This window comes from Dryobates pubescens, chromosome 27 (assembly GCF_014839835.1).
Source record: "Dryobates pubescens isolate bDryPub1 chromosome 27, bDryPub1.pri, whole genome shotgun sequence".
NCBI lineage: Eukaryota > Metazoa > Chordata > Aves > Piciformes > Picidae > Dryobates > Dryobates pubescens.
Window position 1 is genome coordinate 10,802,001 of NC_071638.1, and position 21,583 is coordinate 10,823,583.

Here is a 21,583-nt window from a genome sequence, read left to right on the forward strand (position 1 = left end):
TGGCATTTTCACCAGCCCTGATTTTTCCAAGTAGTTTATACACATTGAGTCCAACTAATTATGCAGTAGCTTTCTCCAAGTACCTTCCTAAACATTTTTATTTTATTTTATTGAGAGGAGGAGCTTGCAGTGAGAAGTGACTCAGAAATACAGAATTCGGGTCAGCAGCTGAGGTGGGAATTTCTGTTGAACACCCTCCGCAAATCTCTCTACATACCCTGCTCAGGGAAAACTGAGGAAGGGTGGATTTTGCTGAGTGGTGGTTTTAAATGCTACCCCCTCACCCCAAAGGCTTGACAGAAGAGACCTCTGGAAAACGCGATGTTCTCTTTGTCTGCAGACACTCTGATAGAATACCCGAACCCAAACCTTGAGACATTGCCTCTGCTTTAGGCAGCTGAAGATTTGTTGACTGTTGACATTCCCAGATGTGAAGATTTTATTTCAACATGAAAGGTGTTGGTTTTGTGGTGGGTTTTTTGTTTGTTTGTTTGTAATTTAATTCTTCCCCCCACCCCCCAGAACTGGGAAAAGGTAAGAGCTGCTCTACTTAAAAACCAAACAACTTTCTAGTTAGTTCTGGTATTTGTGAAGGTAATTTCATTATCTTACTATGCCACTGCTTCCAATTAGCCTTGCAGACACAATTTGAAGTATTTGTCACACAGTCAGAATGTTCTTGGCAATCCTGAGAACTGCTAGCTTAAGACCTTAGCCAACAGCCTGAAGCATTATTGTGTACAGGTCTTGGAAACATGTTTAAACCATGATTACTTCCCACCCACGTGTGCCAATGCAATAACATCCTTAAACTGGTCTTGCTCTAAGGTAGGGTCTCGAAATATAAGCCTGCCATATTTCTCTGGACTTTTAAAGCTCTTTACTTCAGGAAAGCATCATGGTGTTAACACCAAGTGTAAATTAAAAGTCTTTACCTTGTAAAACTACCAGTTGTGGCTAACATTCTCAGGTGCCAATGATAGGTTGTTCAGGAAGCTGATTGGGCTATTACCAATTTGTTCTTGATGAAGAACCATCCCTATCACTTTCTGAAGGATGCATATCAGAGGCGGACCTTTCCAGGACGCAGGTATCTGGGTTGAAGTCTCCCATTGCTTTCAAAACTTGTGAATTCCCCCTTCTTGCTTTCCCCCTCCTTGCCTGCGCGAAAGGGCCTTGTACCGGCAGCTGCCTATAGGTGGGGCTGCCACTCCACGCGCGCTGGGACGGCGGCAGCTGCGGGGCAGCTGCAGCAACTTAAAGCGGTGCAAAGGGATCGTAGTTTTAAAATATTTTGGTTTATTGTATGTTTAAAATAACATAAACATCATATTAACAATCTTATGGCTGAGGTTCTCATAATTTGTTGACTTCACCGTTTTCTCTGATTTGAGAGCTGAAAAGATTACACACTTTCAACGTTAGAAATTTTGTAATCAAGATTTACAACAGGTGTCTCAGAGCTAACAAGAGGATAGAAATAGCAGATAGAACTGTATAAACTTTGGACAGTGGGAGAGTACCTACTTGGCTATAAAGAGGTCTTCCAAGATTATGTAAGGACAAGAAACCTTTTATAAGCTTTTCCAGGTTAATCTGAACAAACCAACTCATTTCATAGCTGACTTTTAAGCAATAAAGTGGGATAAGTACATCTTTATTTATTCCCCACATACATATGTGTGTGTGTGTGTGCACACACAAATTCTCTTCATTAAGTCTGTACCACCTTCACACTGACATTTAGCACCATGTAATGGGATATTCACCATTTAGCTCCTGGGGAACGTGCAGCATGTTATCTACTCTGCACTAGAATAAAGGGTCCAATTGTAATTAAAGTTTGTCCTTGCTTTCTGCAGTAGAATGTCAATGCTGGAGAAGCAACAGCATGCTTTCAACCATGAAGCTGCAGCTTATTTACAAACCAAAACAAAAATGCCCCCCTCCCTCTTTTCCCAGTTGCTTATTCACGATGATGATTTGGTTAAGAGTACTACAGGTTAGGCTTCTTGTACACTGGAAAGGTAAGCGTTAAGGGGATAGGTTTTAATCACCTCATCTGAAACTGAATTGGAACAGTGCATACCACACAAGCAAAGCCTGGCCTTTCAAGAGGAGCTCCACTACCTTTCACCATCTCTGTATGTTGCATGACAAGCTCGGTGCTGAAAGATGTCACTATATACACAGGCATACATTATCATGCTTTAAATATAAAACAACAAATTTCTTGAGGAGGTGCTAACAGGCAAACAACCTGTAATATAGACCAATACGTCTATCATCCCCCATCTCTGCCAAGAAAGAATTGTCTTGACAAAGTTTTCAGAACAGAAAGTGGAAGGGTGAGACGCTTCGTTGTGTTGGGAAGACATGCCGGGGATCAACATCTTCAGCTGTCAGTCAACAGGCTGTTTAAATTTGGATTCATTTTAGGGATTTGGGCTGTTATTGCAATTTAATTTTAATAAAACACATTTCTTAATTGCAAGTTTATGCCCACTGCCCTTTGACAGCTGCTTTCACACAGCAGTTCACAGCTACAGCCCACGGCCAGGTGTGCGTGGAGAGCATTAACAACACCTCAGTGCATGGGGTTCAGCAGTGCTACATGTTATTTCTGTAGGAGCACTCCAGGCTTCTGACACTGTGAGGGGGTACATACACTGCAAGTTCACAGGGTAGAAACAAATTAACCCCCTTAGACTTGTTGCATTTTCTGTTGTGGCTGTGCGGAATGACTGCTAATTGCTGTCCTCCACGCTGCCTACTGGTAGCTGGCAGAAGGATCGAGGAGCCTTTAGTTCAAACATTTGATTACAAGAACCCAAGCTGATAACAAAATGCTGATTGACCTCTTCCCCATCTCCTTGGGAAGAAGAGTCCTCTGAGTTTGGCAGCTCATACTTCTCTGGTCCCTTGAATTGCCCTTTGCTGGTTGAGCTGGATACTCTGCGCCTACCAACGCTTCAGCTGCTTATCAGCAAAGGCTGCAGAAAGGCTTCTGTTCCTCTGTCCTCCCCTTCATAGGCTAAAAAATAATTGGTCTTGCTTCAATCTTACAGGTAGTAAAAGTTCTTAGCCATCAACCATGAGCAACATCCAAATATCCACTCCTGAGCTGTTTGTGTTAACTGGTACAAGGTCACCACAGGACCTCTGATTTAACAACTGCATTTGGCTTTTGTCAAAAGCTGGTCAGTGTACATGAATCAGCAAGAGAGGGAACAGGGAAGAAAAGGAATGGCTGTGGCTCATTGTTTTGTTTTAGATACTTTCCTCAAGGCTTGTGTTTCTTCAGAGCACATACAAATACACTCAAGAGCACAGACTAAAACATCAAAGGTAAGCCAATACTTGAGGTGAGTACAAGTTCCTCTGCCAGGTCCAGCTCTCCATGATGATGCCAGTCACGACTGCCACTCAAAGGCCATTACCAGGCACCAGACTCTGCACTGAGGTTTTTCTGAAACATTTCTGTGGTTCAGCCAACCACCTGAAAACATCTCGAGCCACAAGAAAACAGATTAAAGATTTCAGCTTCACTGCACGTTATGTCTGGGTTAAGAAAAGCGGACAGCTTGATTTCCCCTCAGGCAAGGCCAGAGCTCTGGAGCCAGCTGCTCTCAGTGCAGTGAGGGCCATGAAAGGTCTCCAGAAGAGCTTACACCATCTGCAGGAGCAATGTTTCCTCAACATCCCAAGCAGTTCCTGCTGGGTTTTTTTTAGGGCTGAGTGGTAGCTTTGCTGTGGCTATTATCTTCAGCAAAACACTGAAGAGCTTCAAAACATAATACCACCACTGTTCTAAGTGAAACCTGTAGCATCTTTTTGTATGTGCAGGAAACAGGTCTGGATATGCTCAGGTGAGAAAAGATACCTCTCTTACTTGCTGGGCCAATGCAGCCTTTCAAAGAACTGTGAATGTCTCCAGGGATATACGAGGAATGCATGGCATGACTAGAACTGGGGAGGGGAAGACAGGACACTTTTCTCATCATAGAGCTGAATGACGTAGACCAGGCATGGTAGGTGTAGCAGGTCTGCAGTATTTGACTTTTCTGTGAGACTCAAGTTTTTGTCTGTCATGTTGGGGCAGTTTTAGGCTGATGCCTGGGAAAATTTTCCACAGATCTTGAGTAGGAAGTAATAGACAGTAAATAAATTACCACTGGATGCAAAGGGAAAATAATGATAATGTCTAAATGATCCCATTGGGCTGATAACTAACAAAGTTAGTTGTACAAACTAACTCTCTCTTTTTGGCTTCTTGGCTCTAGCAGATACTAGCTGGTGGTCTTTGCTTGGTTGCATTCTTGTTGTGGCTAAGAACTGACAAGCTACTCTTTGCTCTTCCCTCTCTCCGTTTTACCTTATATAGGGTGGAGGAAGGAAGCAGGGAGGGGGAAGCTATTAGTAGCCCCCTGGTTTTGTCCAGGGAGGTGCAAAGATATGTAAATATTGTATATTTTTTACATATTCATTGCATTCCATATTTCTAGATTTTAGTGTGCTTGTAAATACAGCTTCATTTGCTTTCCAGCTGAGCTAGTCTGGCAATTTTATTTTGGGGGGTAATTCCAACTCACCACATATGTGCACAGCATAAGACTTAAGAGCCTGTTAGCTGTTGCTTTGCTTTGTATGTAAGGCAGGCACTTAAGAAGACTTTTAGGACATGAGTTAGAATTATTTACTGGTTGGTTGGTTGGTTTCTTTTTTTTCATGGATGTTTGTTTCAAAATAATCTGTTTTGCTTTTTTCACCTTTCATAGGAGAAAACTAGAAGCTGGCTGATGACCTGATCATCATACTTGAGAGAATGCAGTCTTTCAAGAGGAATCCCTACAGCAACCTGCCTCACCCTGCCAAGTTAGCCAAGTATAATGCAGCTAACTTTCACCATACACACTGCTACAGCAACGCTGTACATGAAATTCCTGGTCCCTGGCAACTGAACTCACAGCTCCTAGCTTTCCAGGAAGTGGCACTTTGCTAATGTTCAGTGCAAAGCATGCACTGCCAGCTTTCTGAAGTTGGAAACCAGCTAATCTAATGATCAGCATGGCTTGATTTTGGAAGTGTGTTTTCAAGGCAAGAGCTTAAACAAATCTGCATCTTTATAAACTGGGTGCCTGACCTAATTAAGCACAGATCAGAAGGAATACATGGCAAACACTGGGGTCTTTGCTAGGGAATGCCAGAGTGCTGCCATTCTGGACACCATGTTTCTGCTCAGGTTCTGCTGCAGGCATCCTGGGGCTGTTTAGTCTGGAGAAGAGAAGACTGGGAAGGGATTTAATAAATGTTCATAAGTACCTGAGGGCTGGGTGTCAAGAGGGAGGGCACAGCCTCTGATCAGTTGCACCCTGTGATAGGCCAAGGGGCAATGGATAGAAACTACAGCACAGGAAGTTCCACCTTAACACGAGGAGGAACTTCTTCACTGTAAGGGTCACGTAGCACTGGAACAGGCTGCCCAGAGAGGTTGTGGAGTCTCCTTCTCTGGAGACTTTCAAGACCCATCTGGATGTGTTCCTGTGTGCCCTGTGCTGGATTCTCTGGTCCTGCTCTGGCAGAGGGGTTGGACTCAATGATCTCCAGAGGTCCCTTCCAACCCCTGACATCCTGTGATCCTTTGGTAATTGCTTAACAATAGATTTCTGGAGCATATGGAGGAAGATTAATTCTTTGCACCTTTAGAAAGTCTTTTGTGCTAGCCTGGACGCCTAAGTTAGGAATACATTGTCACCATAACTTGCTCTCATCTTTGCTGCCAAAACCCAAAACACAGTGTTATTGAGGAATGCCAGCTTTGTAAATACTCTGCTATTCTCATCTCCCACAAGAGCAACTGCCATTTTTTGGTAACGGTACTTTTTCAGACATCTAGCATGACAAAAGACGAGAGAAAATGGATACTGCAGTATCTCCAAAACTAGCTGCTTTAAAAACTGGTAATCTTAAAGTACTGATTTGGTGCTATCTGAATAAAGAATATTCCAGTACTAGATTTGCTTTTGAAAATCTGATAGCATGATACGTTTGCTGCTGTTGCGCTAAAGCCCTTGCTGCACCAGCTACTTTGCAGAAGGCTCTTTCTCTTTCTCTCTCCTCCTGCAGGAATTCATACTTTGGTGGAACAAGTCTCTGAAATAGCCATGAGCATCAGGAAGATCCTTGGGTTCCTTTCTAAACTGCATTGTAGGACAAAACGCATTGCATGATGGTTGTAACACAGAAGTCAACGAAACCTTTTCTGTTCTCAATGAAAACCAAGTTTCTGACTTTTAAATTCCTACTGACAAGAGTGCCAGCAGAATTGGCCTGATGGGATTTCCTCCACATGGGTCTGCACTTTCTTTGCCAGTGGAAGTGATCAACTGCAAAGTGATTTAGCTGTAATGAAAGTGTGAAGGACAGTATCAGGCTGTTTTTGCTCTACAGGGAGAAAAGTTTTCTGCAGACAAATTGAAGAGGGGAGGAAAAGACCTATCCCTCAAAAATAATAGAGCTTCTGAGTTCTTTTTCAATCTTTTAAGAAGTCATCTCTTCATTCTCAGAATAAATACAGCATTTTTCAAGCAAAAAAAAAAAAAATTCCAGGCAAAAGTGAGAATACAAGAACAGGGGGGGTTAACAGCCTGCAACCTTAACCACAGAGAGAAAAAATACCTCTCCAGGAGAAAGTAGCCTGCAAGTGAGTACAGTTAACACAGATACATGAATTATATGTGTGTCTTCAGTTATGGCTTGAAAGCAGCAGTCCTCAGTAGCAATATGAGACAAGATCTGAAAAGTGTTCAGAGTGTTCACTGGCCTAGTGTAACTGCCTGTCCCCACCTCCTCTTCTGAAAAACCGAAACTGTGAAATGATGTTTTTCAACAACGTACCATTTCGTTGCATGAGAATGAAGGAATAGCCTCTTAGGAAGACCTCTTGCAGGTTAATTTCCTTGGATAGGTCTTCTCTCTGATGGCATTCTTTCCTCCCAAGGCTTTACATTTGCCTCTTTTGAGGAAGAAGATGGGATTAAGATAGCCTAGGTAATACATGGGAAGACAATGACTTTGGTTAATCCTTACTCTTGCACATCAGACTCTAGATGAATGGTTCCAGCTTGACCTGTTCCTAAAGCTTCAGTTATGGCTTTAAAAATTGGCATCGTCCTATGGAAGAAAGACCACCATGTATTAAAGCATTAGTTAAAGGTGAACATATAACAGTGCATGATAAATGCAGGCTGCTGTTGGAGGGAGTGGATTTTCCTGCTACTTTCAGACCCCGATGCCCATAGTTGCTGATTAGAGGAGATGGAGGTCCTTCTAGAAGAGGCTGGTTGCTGATGGATGGCTTCAGTGCCTGAGGGTGCTGGATGCCCTGAAGTAGGAAAGGAACTTGTAGCAGAGGCTCACCACAAAGTACCAGATGTTTCGAGCCATCTGTGACCTTGCAATGAAAATGCGCCAGATGATCACAAGAAGGGTGGTGTTGAATGCATATCGGATGTTCCTCAGCCTGAGGAAGAGAAAGAGGCATCTTACAGAGGAGGAAACCAACAACTAAAGCTTGCTTCAGTTGCTACTAGTAATCTTGTGCAAAATCCTCTTTTCAAGTGGCCCTTGGGCATTTTGCTGTTCCTATTGAAGACACCTCAGATGTCCCTATTGTCAGCCCTGACTGTGTTGAAGCTAGGGTACAGTGAAGAGTTATGGGAGTAGGTGGAATACCTGCACTGCAAGTCTCTCATGTTCTGTGCACTCTCATTCCAAACTAGAACAGAAGTCACACTGAGAGGTCTCTCTTGTTTTATGATAGTCTAGGTCCAATACTTTCTTGCTTTGATTTGGTATATTGGCTATTTTCACTTAGCAGGATTTGTGCCAGGCTAGAGGACCTTTGCAGGAGCACTTTAATTTGGTAAATGGTTACCCCTGCACTATACTACACTGTCACTTTTGGCTATGAGGGAGTTACTGGCTTGTTACAGAGGCTCTTGGGAATCCTTTAAAAGTGACCCATAAAGGAAACACTTGTTTAGGATTCCTTGCTTGGCAACAGGCTGATTTATGCTTCTAGCATTCACAGCGCACAAGAATGGCTTTCTTGAAGGAAGCAACCAGGTTCTTACTCCAAGAGAGTTGCTCCTTCTCATTTTGCCTGCACTTCACAGAGAAACGGCTGGAGAAGACAGGAGGAGCACAGTCTTTAACTGCATAGAAGGACAATCTCAAACTGCTCATTCAGACTCTTAAACTGTCACCAGGGACTGAATGCATAAGCTCTCTACCGATTTTGGAGAAGTTTTACCCATTCCCCCCAGGCAATTAGACACTTCCACTTTAAACTGAAATATAAAAACATAAACATGCTTAAGTTTCTTATGCATTGTCTTTGAATTGCTAAAAACTTCTAGGAGCTTCACGAAATCCAAGTCTGACCCTTTTCTATTGTGATTCTGAATGACAAAGATCTTCTGCATTGATTTTTTTCCCCTCTTATGCACTGCAGCTTCATTACTTGGTCATTTGTTGGGAAGAGACAACATCTATAACTACAAGGAACTCTTGCCCTTGTCACTGGGTATGACTTACTTTCGTAAGTGCTGCTTTGCTGCTGGAATGCCAGCCATGTCCTCGTTCAGCAAGTACTTCTTAGCACCTAGGCAGTAGCTTTCAATGTATTCTGACCAGTGCAGCTGACGAACATCGAAGTTGTATAACTAGGATTTCAAGACACAAAAAAAAAACCCAGACAGAAGTTAAATACCCAAGTTCAAAACGAGCTCACTTTAAGCACAAATGCTTCACTGACCTTCATTCTTGACAAGCCCTGCCCCCCACCGAAGTTAAAGCCACCAAGTTTCCAAGAAGACATGGGCACTAACAGAGCTGTCAATTAATATCTTACCCAGCTGGGAATTAGAGCAAGACAAGCAGAAATTTATTGCTAGCTGGCAGAAAATAAAGGCAAGTTTGCCTTTCAGGTGGCAATTTTTGCATAAGTGCATGTATTTATGCACACACACAACTGTGGAAGGAAAATAGCATTCCATACAGCTACATGGATTCATATGAAAACCTCCAAGCAGTTTTTAATGTGTCACTAGAATTAAGTGTAAATAAATGAGTTGGACATTGAGTCAACACCTCTGCATCAGTGTTACTCTCTGCTGTACTGCATTCTCTCTCAGCAGCTAGACTGACAGAAGCCCAAGGAATGGGTTACCCTGGTGTTTGGCATTAGTTCTGCAATGAGATTCTATTTTTTAATTACTCCATTTAAATTCAGATGTTTATACTGGGAAAAAGTGTTAGCGTGCTCTCAAGCAGTTGTTCTATTAGAGCAAAGAAAAGATTTGCAAAGAGGGAGATGGTTTGCTGTCAAGAATGATTATTATTATTATTTAAATGAAGGAGTGAATGGCATTTCTTACTTACAGGGTCTTCAAATGGAAGACACTCAGAACAAGACCCTCCTCTCACCCACAAGCCAATCCAGGCCACTTACTTTGGTGCAAGAGCTTTGGTATCAGATCAGCACTAACTTGAGCAGAGATGGATTAGCTACTGTACAGATCCTGGTGTGTCTGTCAGATTTGTACAGTAACCTTTGCTGCCCATAAACTACCAAGCCTGAATACTGCTTGCACTATAGATGCGTTTCATGAAGTTATCATAAGCAGCCTGGCCAGACTAAACCCACTCTCTAGCTCTCTGATGCTCATTTCTTATTTTAATCTTTCTCATGATCTGCTGTACTCACATCAGTGCCAGTGCCCTTAGAATTCGCTGCACATCAGTGCCAGTGCCCTTAGAATTCGCTGCATGCACTTTCACTGCAGATTAGAAAAGGAAACTCTTGATTCTACTCCTAGGAATCTGTGCAAAAATCTCATGATGTGAGACCAGTTTGATGTGAATGCCTAAGTACCTCTTTGCAAGGAGATACCGACCAAGGTTGCACTCAAGCTTATCACTAATCTTCTCTTTGTATTCCTTTCAGTGTTTCAGTTAACAATCCCATTCTTGAGGACTAGTATTTCAAACCTATAAAGATTACAACAGAGCTTGGCATCCTGCAAATTAATTCCTCTTCAGGGACTTAAATAAAACAAGAACTTTTTCTCATATTGCTCAGGGTTAGACTCTATGTGTTAATGCAGCTTCCCTGTGCAATGCCCATTAAAACCTTTCAAGCAGTTTCCATTGTAGATCATCCACCACAACTGCCATATTAACCAGAAAGACTTCAGTGATTGAGCTCCCTCAGAAGAACAAGCAATACACCTCAGGAGAAAACATTCTACTGTAACAGACAGAAGTCTCCTGATAGGTTATTTAATAAACAAAGGAGGAAATAAATTAATTGAGATTAAAGTCAGTTCCAGCACTCTGAATGTCATTCAAAAGCTCAACAATACACCACAAATAATTGCTGCACTTGAAGAGAACTGGAGATTGGCAATCCATATTCAAGACATACTTACCTTTTTGTCCTCTGTGTTAAGGTGACTCATTAACATATTCATATTATCTGAAGACCAATCCCAGGACTGGGTGGAAAAATACTGCAGGAGCATCATAGACTTGTGCAGTCGATTGATAATCTTCATCATTCTGAAACAGAGGGGAAGCATCAGAGGTGCAAAAGCTGTCAATTTGCTCTGTAATTGTTTTCACCAAGCCACAAAACTAAAAATTGTAGTTCCTGATGAGCACTGCACTGGTGCTCATCAGGCTGAGAAGTTGCTCAGCAAGCCTACCTTCTCTAGGAAGAATTTCTTCCTAATATCTAACCTAAAGCTACCCTCTTTCAGTTTAAAACCATTAGTGCTCATCCAATCACTGTATTCCCTGATAAACAGTCCTTACCTATCCTTCCTGTAGGCCCACTTTAAGTACTAGAATGCCACTGTAAGGTCTCTCTGGATAAACAACCCCACGTCTCTCAGCCTGCCCTCATAGGAGGGGTACTGCAGCCCCTAATCATCTGTGTGGTCCTCCTCTGGACCTGCTTGAGCAGGTCCATGTCTTTTTCTGGACTCCCTAGAGTTGGACACAGTTCACCAGGTGGGGTCTCATGAAAGCAGAGTAGAGGGACAAAATCACCTCCCTTGACCTGCTCATCACACTTCTTTTGATGCAGCCCAGGACACTGTTGGGTTTCTGGGCTGAATGCGCATTGCCAGCTCATACTCCGTTTTTTAGCCACTGACACCCCCACATCTCTCTCTGCAGGTCCGCTCTCAATCCACTCATCACCTGGTCTGGAACTGTGCTTGGGATTGCCCTGACCCAGGTGCAGGACCTTGCAGTTTGCCTTGTTGAACCTGCTGAGGCTCACATGGGCCCAGCTCTCTAGCCTGCCAAGGTCTCTGCGTTTGGACTGCGCCCCTTCCCTGCAGAGCACCACCTACACCACTCAGCTTTGTGGTGTGGTTTTCAGGTCTTTGGGTTTCTTTGATCTCTCACCAAAAAAAAATATCCTATTTCCTAGAAGCTGTTCCTCTCCCTCTGTAAGATAGTGGCAGTCTGGATTGCTTTTTGTGTTCTTCATCATACATGCAGGGTCTGATAGTATGTGCTCCTTGAAAATCATCCAAGTCCATAGGCTTTTATTTTGGGAGATAGGAGGAGGAGGAACTCTTTGAATTTCTTCTGGAGCATGAGTGTTCTGTTAAAGATGAAAGCTGCTTCAGAGGTATGTCCACTTAACAGGGACTTTGGAAGTTAAGTTCAAGTCTCTCACATGTCTTGGGCCTTTTTTATCACTCATTTTTTTGTATGAAAGGGGATGACAGTAATGCCATCCTGCCTTGCAGCACTGTTTTCCAGTTTTCCCTGCAGTCAGAGCACAAAAGGCCTCTGGGAGGCAGCTGTTTTAAAGCATGACATACAGCACTTGGTCAGTTCTGAGAGAACACCATGTTCTCTCAGACTGGGTAAGGGCAAGAGAGAGCATCAAAAGGCTGGTTTCTTTAGAAAACAGAGCTGTTTTGATGAGAAATGTTGAGCTGCCCAGAGGGCTGCACAGTTGCCATGACAAATAAAAAGTGGCAGTCTGGGGAAGAATGGTGCCAGGCTGGCTTCTCCGTGTGCAGATGTGATTGCCACGACAATAAGCACTGAGCACAGCAGAAAAGGCACAATGAGTACATCGTAAGAGAACTGCACAGCTTACCCAAAGCAAACTCTAAGGGCACCAAAACCTTACATAGGCACTGCTACACAGAATTAAGGTGGCTTTCATTTCAGAAGCGAAGAGCACTGCCAGATTAAGGCAACCCTCACTCTGAATAATTATGTGCGTGCTGATCGAATGCATTTAACCTAAACTGCTTTAAAATTACTCCATATTAATGTCCCAAGTTGTGCCTGTGTAGGCAAATAGGATGGGGTAAAGCTTTGTGAATATTTTAGTACCTATTAGGAACTTGGAAACAAAGCATATGGCTAGTTTGCAAAGATCTGTCTTCATCAATGAGTGCCTGCTCAGCGACTTTGCTGATGGTTCCAAACTGGGAGGCTTGGCTGAGACACCTGAAGGCTGTGCAGCCATTCAGCAAGACTTAGACAGACTGAGAGCTGGGCAGAGAGGAACATGATGAGGTTCAACAAGGATAAGTGCAGAGTCCTGCAACTGGGAAGGAAAAATAAACTGCATCAGTACAGGTTGGGAGGTGATCTGCTAGAGAGCAGCCCTGCAGAGAAGGACCTGGGAGTCCCGGTGGATAACAAGTTATCCATGGGTCAGCCATATGCCCTTGTGGCCCAGAGAGCCAAAGGGATTCCAGGGTGCATTAAGAGAAATATGACCAGCAGATCCAGGGAGGTTGTCCTTCCCCTCTAGTCTGCCTGGTGAGACCTCATCTGCAATATTGCATCCAGTTCTGGGCTCCCCAGTTTGAGAGGGACAGGGTTCTATTTGAGAAAGTCCAATGGAAGGCTACCAAGATGATGAAGGGACTGGAGCAGTGCTCTGTTGAGGAGATGCTGAGAGCCCTGAGGCTGCTGAGTCTGGAGACGATAAGACTGAGAGGGGATTTAATAAATGTTTATAAATATCTTGAGGGCTGGGTGTCAGGAGGGAGGCGACAGTATCACAGTATCACTAAGGTTGGAAGAGACCTCAAAGATCATTGAGTCCAAACTGTCACCACAGACCTCATGACTAGACCATGGCACCAAGTGCCACGTCCAATCCCCTTCTTTTTAGCCTCTGCATAGTTGCACCCTGTGATAGGACAAGGGGCAATAGATAGAAACTACAGCACAGAAGGTTCCACCTTAACATGAGGAGGAACTTCTTCACTGTAAGGGTCACTGGAACAGGCTGCCCAGAGAGGTTGTGGAGTCTCCTTCTCTGGAGATTTTCAAGACCCATCTGGATGTGTTCCTGTGTGACCTGTGCTAGATTCTATGGTCCTGCTCTGGCAGAGGGGTTGGACTCAATGATCTCTGGAGGTCCCTTCCAACCCCTAACATCCTGTGATCTGAAGTTGCCCCTCAAACCAGATCCCCAAAACCATCATTGTTTTTAGAATGCATAGAGCTAATGGAATCTATAAGAAAAAAAAACACCCAATAATCACTATTCAACTGTGTCTCTACTTATGTTTTTAAAATAGGCTATCCACACAGCCTCCTACCAATGTGGGTAGAGTAGCTCTGATTGTAGATCTACTCAAAGCAACATATCTGAGTAGCTAAAAGTAAGAGTAAAAAAGAGAAATGAAGCATCCAAAGAGGTACCCATGGATACTGGTTTTCATGTTAACTGACTGAGTTCAAACGTGACCGCATTCAAAATATTGACTGATTTGGCTGAAGGAATGATCTACTGAAAAATACCAACTGAGTGGAAACTTGCTTTTCTGCAGCTTCTGAGAAACTTTGGCAAAGGCTTCTTATAGACAATCTCACTCTCTGCTGTGAAGGAATAATGCAAGTATTAGCTGCCACTGATAGCCTCGTGAGTTAGACTTCAGAAATGAATCTTGTCTTCCAGAAAACTGTTTACAGCAATGATTTCTTTATTTCCTCGAGCCGACTCTCAGGTGCAACAGATTGCCCTAGGAGACTACTAATGATATAAACCATATTATTTTCCAAGTCAGGGATGGATGTGCTGCAATAACAGTAAGCCATTTACAGCAGCTTTGCTAGGCAGCTGGCAATTTATGTGAAATGCGCCAACACTTAGAGTAAGCTTCTCAGGAAAGGCAATATATAAAAGTCTGCAACTGAAAGATGAGTCCTGTACCTACCCTTTGGTAGATGGGGTACTGCATATGATAACTACAGGAAGAACTACAATCCAGTTCTCCCAAAATATTCTGCAATTCAAATTAGTGAAGGTCATGGGCTGACCTTTAATAAACATTAGACTTGCAAAACCACCGCCAGCTCCCAGATACACTTATTCCCCATGATAACCCATCACTTCATGGTAACTTGAATATAGATCCAGCAGGGTACTAAACCTGAGTCTTGCAAAGACTGTTCTTGTGTTGCACAATAAATTCTCTCCTGTGGTTGCAGGGAATAAAGGAGGATGTTGGCTGAGTTACGTCATATATACCAGGATTTCTTCCACGTGGGACATGTGCATGTCCCAGGCTCCTCCTAGCCAAAGCTCAAATAATGGTCATGTAAAGGTAACCTGTCCTCATAAATACAACTCTGAATTTATTCACCCTCAGAAAAAAAACTGCTTTCTAGATTCCAACCAACTGCTGTGTAGATGCCAACCAACTGCTGTCTAGATGCCGACTAACTGCCTTCTAGATTTCAACCACTTTCTAGGTTCCAACCAACTGCTTTCTAGATTTCAACCAACTGCTTTCAAGATTACAGGCTGCTGGGACAGTGCTGGCAATGACTAATTACGTATCTGATTTACAGGAAAAGAAACATCAGCTGGAATCATCTGAATCTTGCCAATCTCAAGTCCTTTTGCAGGAAATTTGCAAAGGTGGCAGCCTTGCTATAGAGAGGAGAGTGTAACTACCAATCCTCATCTTCTGTCTTAAGAACCTCTGCAGTGAGTGAAGCTGAGTTTAGAAGATTTGCTGTCCCTCGGTTACTGGAAAGTGTGGGAACCCCAGACTGCACTTTGCTCAAAAAGAAAAGCAACCACATTAACTATCTCCTCAAGACAGGGAGATGGGAAGAACACTCCAGGCTGAGGCAACCAGCGCTGAGAACTTGTCAGAGGCCTGCTCTCCAGAAGAGCAGCAGGTGTGCAGTAAGCTGCGGGCACGTGCCATGTCTTACCTGGGCTTTCTCCCTGTGAGCCTCATGTACAGGTCGTAGAGTATGGCGGGCGCCTTGTGGCTGACAGTTACCCAGTACTGGTTTATCAGGTAGTTGGAGGTCAGGTGTGCGTTGGGTGTCCGGAAGGCCTGCTCCAGAGGGTTCCTCTTGAACGTGGACATGACGTACCGCTCTGCAAGGGAACAGGCAGTCAGATTCCACTCAGGCACTGAACTTCAGCTAGGTTGGCACAACCACATCATCAGGCTGCAGTAAAGCCCAAGTTACAGTGCTTAACGTGCTCAGAGTTCTGTGACCTGTGCAACAGGGCTTGGACAAGATCATCTCATGGTCCCCCTTCTGGCACTGAAATTGATGACTCCATTGGTTGCCTAATTGAAACACAATCTAACTCTAGGCTTAATAATGGCAGACAAAAACTTTTACTCCTGTGAAAAAGCCACAGAAGATCTGACGTTCTGAAGGCTGGCTGCGTTTTCCAGCAATCAGCTGGGAAGCCTTCCCCCTTCCCAGGACTGTGGTGAAACAAAATGTGGTCAATGAGCCCTTGAGGCATGCCTGTTTGCCTTCTCAAGTTTACACCAATTGCTTCCCTCAGAATTTTCTTCAGAGAAAGAGGAAGGAAGGCTACTCCACTTCCTTTATGCATTAGTTTTCAGTGGCTATCAAGGCTGCCCAAGGGATTTCAATGCACACAGCACTCACGCCTCCCCCAGCCCTGCAAAATTCTGAAAAGCTTCTCAGTCAGGTGTTCTGTTATAGCTATGCAGAGCACCTTCCCATAGAATTCAGAGGCTGGTTTTCTATTACTTTTCCCACCACTTTAACACCTCAATGCAGCAAAGCACACACTTCACTGGGTCATTATGTGATTACACCCACAATGAAAACTGAATAGACGCTTTCCTGAGCTGAAAGCCCAGCAGCACAGTTTTAACGGCAGATGCTGACTGCCACATAGAGGAAATCACTTTTTCAAAGCCTGGCCAAGGAATGCTATTGATGTTTGACACCTTTTAGGTTTATATTAGACCTTACCCATTTCTCCCCAGAAGAAAGGGTTGATTCCACCTGTTGTGCAGTTGAACACCAACGTGTTTTTTGGTCTGGAAAAGAGAAGGAAGCATTATTTTAAGGTGTGAAGAAAAGTCCCCAAAGCTTTATTAATGGAGCACAAACGCTAACAGCCCGAGAAGCTGTAAGCTCAGCTCATGAAAAAAAGGGCATCTCTCATAAACATAAAACCACCACATAAAACTCCAAGTTTTGATAAGGTTCAGTCAGACTCTGGAAAGCATATGAAGCATAAGAAAAAGCATCCACATATCACCTGTCAAAGACTGTAAAAGCAGTGAGTAAAGCATGCATATTGGCAAGTTCCTGATTTATTCTTTTTATAGTTTCTCCTAATATGCTGCAAACCAACCTCAGGGATACACTGGGTGTTTCACAATCACTTTGTGGTTTGTACTACTAAGAAGTTCCATTTGTGCTACTATTAAATTCCATTTGTTAGGGTGGTAATTATAAATCAGTCCATTTCAACAAGATCCTTACTTTACTACCAAATAAACTTTGGTGGTTGTTTGGGTGTGGAAATAAACACAGATCACCGTGGTTTTCTTTCTTCCTGTGCTGTAAGGCAGGAATTAGTCAGATGGCTTTTTTGTTCTAAGCTTGCCTTGCCAAGGGTGCAAGTGATGCCATCCATACAGCATTTTTCTTACTCCAGATTAGCAGCTGGAGCCATCTGCCAAAATGCTAAAAGAAGTAAGATCTGGCCTTGATAACAGCTTGGCTCAAGGATACAGTGCTCTGTTTCTAGGTTGCCTGTGGTGCTCAGAGCCTTTTTGCACTAGAGGAGGCTGCCTGTGAGGCACCTCTCTTCTAAATACTCCTGTGACTAAAGTGACCAGGAGACAGGACCCTTAAGACTGAGATACTGGGATAGGAAATGTCTCACAGTAATGCCTGAAAACTGCAGCTGAATAAGGCACAGTTTAAATGGTGCTTTTTAAAAAGAGCACTGTGAAATAATGGCCTTTGACTGACTATTCTAATTATTATTAATCCCCCACAGACTTCTAGGGATGGTTAGGACTAAAAGATGTGTCAAGCAATGAATCCCTGACCTTCTGTGACTTTGAATCACTGAGTAGAAGTCTGACAGAGTGTTAAACATAAATGTGCACACTAGTGCTTAATGTGAGAAACTCAGTACGGCAACTCACTAAGGACTAAACCCATAACACATGTCCATGTAGCAAACTCACCTAGTATAGAGCTTTGTAGAGCTTCTACACTACAGAGTGAAGACTGCAATTCTCTGTAAAGTTTTAGACTCTAATTTCCCCCAGTAATGGCACCTCTCCTGAAGGACAGGATGGATAGGGATGAAACCATGAGGAAAATAAATCTGAAAGCTGATGAGCCGTCTTCTGTGATCCTTTTATGTTCTTTATATTTAGGTTGCTGTATGCAGCACTCCTTCTACTCAGCTCAGAGGTCTTACTCTGTCTTTCAAAGTAAAATATTTCTGACTTTATTTGCCAGGTAGAAATAGAAATAGAAGTAGAAATAGAAGTAGAAATAGAAATAGAAATAGAAATAGAAATAGAAATAGAAATAGAAATAGAAGAAACCAGGTTGGAAGAGACCTTCAATTTCATCATGTCCAACCTATCATCCAACACTACCTAATCAACTAAACCATGCAACCATTGACTTCTCAGAGATGCATAAACCCCCAGAAATTCATGTGGCTTACACTTCCTACTGAATGACTTAAGGTCCGAGTCAGAGGTTCACAGAAAAAGCTCTTAACTGCTTAATGTCACTTATGCACACCCTTCTCACCAACACAAAGAATGCTGTGGGGTTTTTTTAATCATATCATATAAGACCATAATACAATGTGCAGTATTTTCCAAGGAAAACACACAGAGCATTTTCACTGAGAAAGCTCTAGAAGCCACTTGAACAGCAACTTAATACAACTGCCTGAGAAAGGATGCCCAAAAATGGCTGCTGTGAATAGAATAGAATAGAATAGAATAGAATAGAATAGAATAGAATAGAATAGAATAGAATAGAATAGAATAGAATAGAATAGAATAGAATAGAATAGAATAGAATAGAATAGAATAGAATAGAATAGACAGACCAGGTTGGAAGAGACCTTCAAGATCATCACATCCAACCTATCATCCAACACCACCTTATCAACTAAACCATGGCACCAAGCACCCCATCAAGTCTCCTCCTGAACACCTCCAATGATGGTGACTCCACCACCTCCCCACGCAGCCCATTCCAATGGGCAATCACTCTGTATAGAACTTCTTCCTAACATCCAGCCTAAACCTCCCCTGGCACAGCCTGAGACTGTGTCCTCTTGTTCTGGTCCTGGCTGCCTGGGAGAAGAGACCAACCTCCACCTGTCTAAAACCTCCCTTCAGGTAGTTGTAGCAAGCAATCATACTGAAGCTGCAGTAAAGCTCTTGGCCTTCAGAAAAGTGACTTCTGAGAGACAGAGCTGAGCTTACACTGTACAGAGAAACAGGTCTCACCTGTAGCTTCAGAGATCTCCTAACTCAATTGTTTCTCTGTATTCTTAATCCTTGCCAATCCAGGAAAATAAAAACACAAACCAAACCAAACGAATTAGAAAAATCAGTGAACAAGGGCTCTTGCACAACTTTTCAGTTAGCTTTTGGCTCCCCTTAAAGTCCCAAATCTGGCAAAATAGGGGTGCCTTCCCACCTGTGCACAGCAGTGTACCACCCAGCCGCAAGGGTGAGGTTGATGGCGACGTCTACTGGAATCATATCTGCCACTGCTTCATTGTTGGCAAGCACGGTCCGCAGAATCCCTTTGCCCGCCTGCAAGACAGAGGAAGATGGTCACTGACATTATGCCATGGATATGATTTCATCAGCTTATCCTGAAGACAGAGCGACATGTCAGCACTCTTCAAGCCTGGCACCAGCTGCAGAAGATTGTTTGGTTCCTGTGAAAACAAACACAGAACTCATGTGGATCCCATTGCTCTGCGTGTTCAGAGGAGGCCCAAAACACAATGGTGTCTGTGCTGTGTGTAACAAGAAAAGCTGTGAGTCTTGGCTAACTCAAGATGAAAGAAATACATCTAGGAAATCATCACAGAATGATTGAATGTTAGAAGGGACCTTAAGAGATCATCAAGTCCAACCCCCCTGGGAAAGAAGAATCACCTAGGGCATCAACACAGGAACAAATCCAGCTGGGTTTTGAAAGTCTCCAGAGAATAATACTCCACAACCTCTCTGGGCAGCCTGTTCCAGTGCTCTGTTGACACCCATCCATCAGATATTTATACACATTGATCAGATCCCCTCTCAGTCTTCTCTTCTCAAGACTTAACAGGCCTGGATGTCTCAGTCTCTCTTCACAGGGAAGATGCTCAAGTCCCCTGATCATCTTGGTGGCTCTCTGTTGGACTCTAGCAGATCCCTGTCTCTCTTGAACTAGGGAGCCCAAAATTTTGACACAGTATTCCAGATGTGGTCTCACTAGGACAGAGTAGAGGGGGAGAAGAACCTCCCTAGTCCTGCTGGACACACTATTTTAATTTTCTGAAGTAAAATTCATGGTGATACCTTAAGTTACGTTTTCTGAAATGACACAGGTAGAGGTCTGAGTGTCCCTCAAAGATCACTTTGAAAATGACACAAATAGGCCTTCTGAAAAGTTTACTCCCATGCTTTTGGACGTATTCACACCCTGCTCTTTTCCAAAGCTGTGTGTCACATCCAAAGATGAAGACAAGATATGGCCCCTGCCTTGTAGAGCTCACTGCCCAATGAAACTCAGGAAATGAGCGAAAATACAAAGTACTGACAACCAAAGAGATATATAACCTGAATGCTTATCAAGGAAGGGGTTTCCCTGATGACCATTTATTCTTTGGAGGTTCCAGAACAGCAACAGATAGTAACAACAAGGCAGACTTAATCACAGAGGACACCATCATGTTCAGCAACATAGAAACATGGAGGTGAAAATGCGTGAAGGAGCTTTACCTAGTGTGTCACGTATGAGACCTGAACAGAGCAAATGGAGAAAGAACCCCCAGTGGCAGAGTCAAGGTTGCAGTCAAGCTCCCTAGCATGGGGGAAATAAAATGCAATGAAGTTGAGTTTGATGTGGAAGCTGAGAGCTCAGTGAAAAAGCTAGGAGGATGGAAGTGCTAGTGAAGCAAGGAAGGAGAAAAGCACCTATAATTTAGAGAGAAGGACTGAGCGATGGAGTAAAGGAATATGCTCTACAGAGCCATGAATATTTAAAAGTTACAGCAACAAAAACGTTATAGCTCTTTTAATTATTATTTTCTTCCATCTGAGACTCACATTTCATGGCAAAATAGCTCTCCAGCTGTCAAACTACTGCAACAACTAGGCAGAACTACAACAACTAGACAGAAAGTGCCTAGTTGTGCAAAAGCCCTTGCCTGAAGTCTGGGGAGAAGAAAGGTGTGATGCAAAAAGCATTTAAGATTTGTTACTAAACTTGTAAAGCACAGGCCATTGTCTACTGGTCACTGGTGGATTTGAAGGGACACTGCGCTGCCTGTCTGGGAGGGGTTTGGGGTTTTTTGTTCCGCCTCTCTCCCCCACCTTTCCCCTTCTATAATCAGACAGTTTCGTTACACCTTAGAGCTTGCAAGGTAAATACCACTTATGACTGGTTTAACTTTCATGAGCTAAGACACCTCTCATCCTTGGTGTAGCTGGCAGAGGGATCACAGATCAACATTCAGACACAGGCAGCCATGAAAGCTTCCTCACATGACTTCATCCTCGTCAAACCCATACCATGCAGTTAACTTCTGCTGCCCTAAGCTGAACTGCAGTTATGCTTAGTCATGAAAACTATGATTTTTTTGTTGCTCCTACTACTGATTTTTTATAACTGGGGGGAGGGGGGAAGGCAAAAAAGAACCAAAGCAGCAAATCAAGCTCAGCTATGAATTTTCCACTGCAGTGAACTCATGCCCACTAGAGACTACTGTGTGATCAGCTATCCCATTTTAACAGGTATACCTTTTTGAGGTCATCAAAATTAGGAAGTTTCATGGATGTGCAGCAAACATGCCTGCATTCAAAGCAGTGTGTGTGATGGTCATATACATATGGATGACTTCAATATTTAATACTCTGTATTTACTAAAGACTGCAGGTTTAAGCTTCTAAAGTTAACTTTTTACACTGGAAATTATTTTATAGTTCTTTTTCAGGTATAGATTTATTTCTATTTATACTTG

At 43.2% G+C, this 21,583-nt stretch overlaps 1 protein-coding gene across 6 annotated transcripts in view; it reads right to left on the minus strand.

Moving 5' to 3' along the window:
• Positions 1-5,497: 5,497 nt before the first annotated feature.
• The window catches only part of FAR2 (fatty acyl-CoA reductase 2), a 127,883-nt gene continuing 111,797 nt past the window's right edge, over positions 5,498-21,583 (minus strand). For all 6 annotated transcript variants that reach the window (XM_054173827.1, XM_054173830.1, XM_054173829.1 and 3 more), the window contains exons 7-12: positions 19,045-19,163; positions 16,321-16,388; positions 15,283-15,454; positions 10,494-10,623; positions 8,599-8,726; positions 5,498-7,522 (exon numbers count right to left, since the gene is read on the minus strand). In XM_054173827.1, the coding sequence (XP_054029802.1) occupies positions 7,360-7,522; positions 8,599-8,726; positions 10,494-10,623; positions 15,283-15,454; positions 16,321-16,388; positions 19,045-19,163 (780 nt within the window). In that variant the 3' untranslated portion in view covers positions 5,498-7,359. The remainder of the gene's footprint in view (positions 7,523-8,598; positions 8,727-10,493; positions 10,624-15,282; positions 15,455-16,320; positions 16,389-19,044; positions 19,164-21,583) is intronic.